Here is a 3,204-nt window from a genome sequence, read left to right on the forward strand (position 1 = left end):
CTCCTAAAAAAACAGCAAAATCAATCACGTGAGAAAAGCCACTATAAGCCACCACAAGCCACCACAAACCACCATGCACGGCCATTTAAAAAATGGCTGGTTTACTTAACCCCATGCTATGCTCCACTGCATGTAACCAAAATATTCATAATTTAATAAAAGGAAAAAAAAGAGAAAGAAAAAGAAAAGAAAACAGAAAGAAAAGAAGAAAAAAGAAGAAGAAAAGAGAGAAAAGGGGAAAAAGGGGAAAGAAAGGGAAGAGAGGGAGAGGGAGAGGAGAGGAGAGAAGAAAAAAGAAAGAAAAAGAAGAAAAAGAAAGAAAAGAAAGAAAAAAAAAAAAAAAATAAAAAAAAAAAAAAAGAAAAAAAAAAATAAAAATAAATAAAAATAAAGAAAAAGAAAAAAAAAAAAAAAGAAATAAAAAGAAAATTATAAAGATAGATATTTTATTATTTATGATTTATATTATTTAGTGATTTATTTATTTTTAAAAATTTAATAAATTTAAAAAAATGTAAAAAAAAAAAATAAAAATAAATAAAAATAAAACAATTTTTAAATATTTTAATTTTATTTTAAAAATAATTTTATATATTTATTTTTATTTTATATTAAACTTTAAATAAATATATTAAAAAAATTTATTTTTTTGTTTAAATATTTATGGTTACAATGCAAGTGGAATATATACATGGGGTTAGGTAAACGGGCCATTCTTTTCAAATGGCCGTGCGTGGTGGCGTGTGGTGGCTCGTAGTGGCGTATCTCACGTGAAAATGATTTTGCTGTTTTTTTAGGAGAATTTTACTGTGTGGTTAGAGTTACTCGTGGGAAAGGAAAGAACTGTGAGCTGCTTAAGGATCCCCTAACTTAAATAAATTTACTTTAGAAGCAGCTAAGCAACACTTAGCAACACTTCGTAAAGTAGTATCCCGTAAACTGCCTAAGCCACCTCAACCTTTCGCCCATTTTGTATTTTGCCCATGCAAAGTCCATAACCAGCCCATGCATACGAAGGAATATCTTTTACCATAGCAGCTTAGGTACCGTGTAGATTGCGCCAACGAAGTCCTACGCATTCTAATAACGGAAAATAATTATTAACTGCCTGAATTGTCGCCATCTTTTCTTTTCTCTCTCCCCTCCCCTTTCCTTCATACCCTAGTCTATCGTTTTTTTAATTTCCTTTTCCATAATATGACCCCTTCGTCAACATCATTGTCGCCGCAGTCGTCGTTGTGGACTTGACTTTGATAGAAGCGCCTATATGTATCGGCGTTAAGTATCCTATCACATCTACATAAACCTGTAGACTTATAGGATCGAGGTGCATAATCCTATCAACATTTTATCTTGGCAATACGAATATCTCGATATTCTTGAGCGCGTTTTGCACGAGTCGCAAGATCAAAATGAAGCAACGAGAAGAGGATGTCGAGTCCCAAGCTCAGCTACTTTCTAAGGAGAGTCAGTCACCATCGAGCGAAGAATTTGACTACGACGAACCCGAAAACAGTCACCAAAATCAGTCATCACGCCGTAGACGTCGGATAGAACAGAATCCTTTATGGCGCCGTATCCAGTCGTTCACGTTACCTATCTGGGCGCCTTGTCGCAAATTCAGCCCTAAATACTACGTCTTCGCCATTGTCGTATCCTTACTCATCACGCTGTTCATCTTTAACCCCTATTCCCCGACAATACCTACCCAGCATCAGACAGACGTCGACGTGTCTCCCGGAACCCCAACAAGTACTATCGCATCCTCTACAAAAGCCGCAAAGCCCACCGAGAGTTCAACACCTGCATACAAACCACCAAAACTCGAGGCCAACGACAAATATTGCACCACATGGCCCGTGGGCGAAGATGGCCGATACGAACCCAAGGGAGCTAGCCGAGCCAACAAGATCAAGATAGATAGCATTGCTCCTAAAGGTGGATGGAAAAAACCAGCGGGTATCAAAGTCATCGGTATGGTCTTTTATGGCCGTAAGAGATATGTGGACCTCTTGGATTGTTACCTCCAGCAGAATCTGGCATCGAATGGCGGCTACTTTGACGAGGTGTGGTTTATGGCCCACACCAAGGAAAAAGACGATGTTAGCTGGATAGAAGATCTTGTCCAAAAGACTCCCGGTTATAAGATTGTCGGCAAGGGAAAATGTGAAGGCGAAAAATATAAGTGCATGTGGACTTACGCCGTCGAGGACAAAACTATCTATGTCAAAATAGATGACGATATTGTGAGTAAACCCTTCCATCCAGCTGGATGGTATCAGGAGACTGAGACGAGTTTGTTGACTGACCTAATTATGCAGGTTTATATCCACCCCGACGCCATCCCTCAACTTGTCCATACTCGCATTGCCCTACCTCATCCGTATGCCATCTCGTCAAACCTAGTTAACAGTCCCGTCACGGGAATGGAGCAATATCACTACGGTGCGATCCACCCCTTTCTCCCGGACCCGAGCAGCAAGCCTTCGTTTCATGCTGCGGAGACGTGGCGCGCTTCCGAAAAGAAGAAATATCCTAAAGACCAACTGGTGGACGAATATAAGATCATGGACATGGAACCGTCGTACCGCGGCCACCCTTGGCTCCTTATATCTGACGACCACTATGACCTACTGAAAACACCCATGGGAAAATACGACCAGAACCGTGGTTCCGACCCAATTGCATTCGGTTTGGCGTGGAAGTCGTGGGCTATCGGCGCGCAGCAACAATATTCTCTCTTGTACAATCTTGAGCAGAATAAGATGCAACGCTATTTCTTCGGCCGAAATATCCGATACCCGGAAAGCGCTTTGGGACCCAATGCTTCCGCAGTAGTCTTCCCTAACGGGGACGGCCCCGGTGGTGAGCAGACATATGATACCGGGTACAACCGATACAACTTGAACTTCTGCGCCGTATGGGGTTCCGATATCAGGGATCAACTACCCATTGCCGACGATGACGAGCAAGATATCACTGCGGATATTCCTAGACGCATTGGACGGCCATTCGTAATCGACACCCGCCTCCGTAGTAGGCCATTTTAGCTTCTTTACCCAGAAGGATGGTATCAATAAGAGCGATCTTCTAGATCGATGGCGAGCATTCGCGAACGAAGCGGTCTGCACCGCAAAAAACCAGAAGAAGCCGTGGGATCTGATGTGTCCGGACTTCAAAGCCGAGGGTGGTATGGGACGGTAG

The 3,204-nt window shown here is 41.8% G+C and overlaps 1 protein-coding gene across 1 annotated transcript; it reads left to right on the forward strand.

Moving 5' to 3' along the window:
* Positions 1–1,412: 1,412 nt before the first annotated feature.
* On the forward strand, positions 1,413–3,204 carry GL218_09520 (uncharacterized protein; the record flags this gene model as incomplete). The annotated part of the gene is made up of 3 exons (XM_033586350.1): positions 1,413–2,246; positions 2,322–3,014; positions 3,064–3,204. The coding sequence occupies 3 exons, from the start codon at positions 1,413–1,415 to the stop codon at positions 3,202–3,204; spliced, it is 1,668 nt and encodes a 555-aa protein (XP_033436018.1).

This window comes from Daldinia childiae (genome assembly GCF_008694065.1).
Source record: "Daldinia childiae strain JS-1345 chromosome Unknown Scaffold33, whole genome shotgun sequence".
Lineage (NCBI taxonomy): Eukaryota > Fungi > Ascomycota > Sordariomycetes > Xylariales > Hypoxylaceae > Daldinia > Daldinia childiae.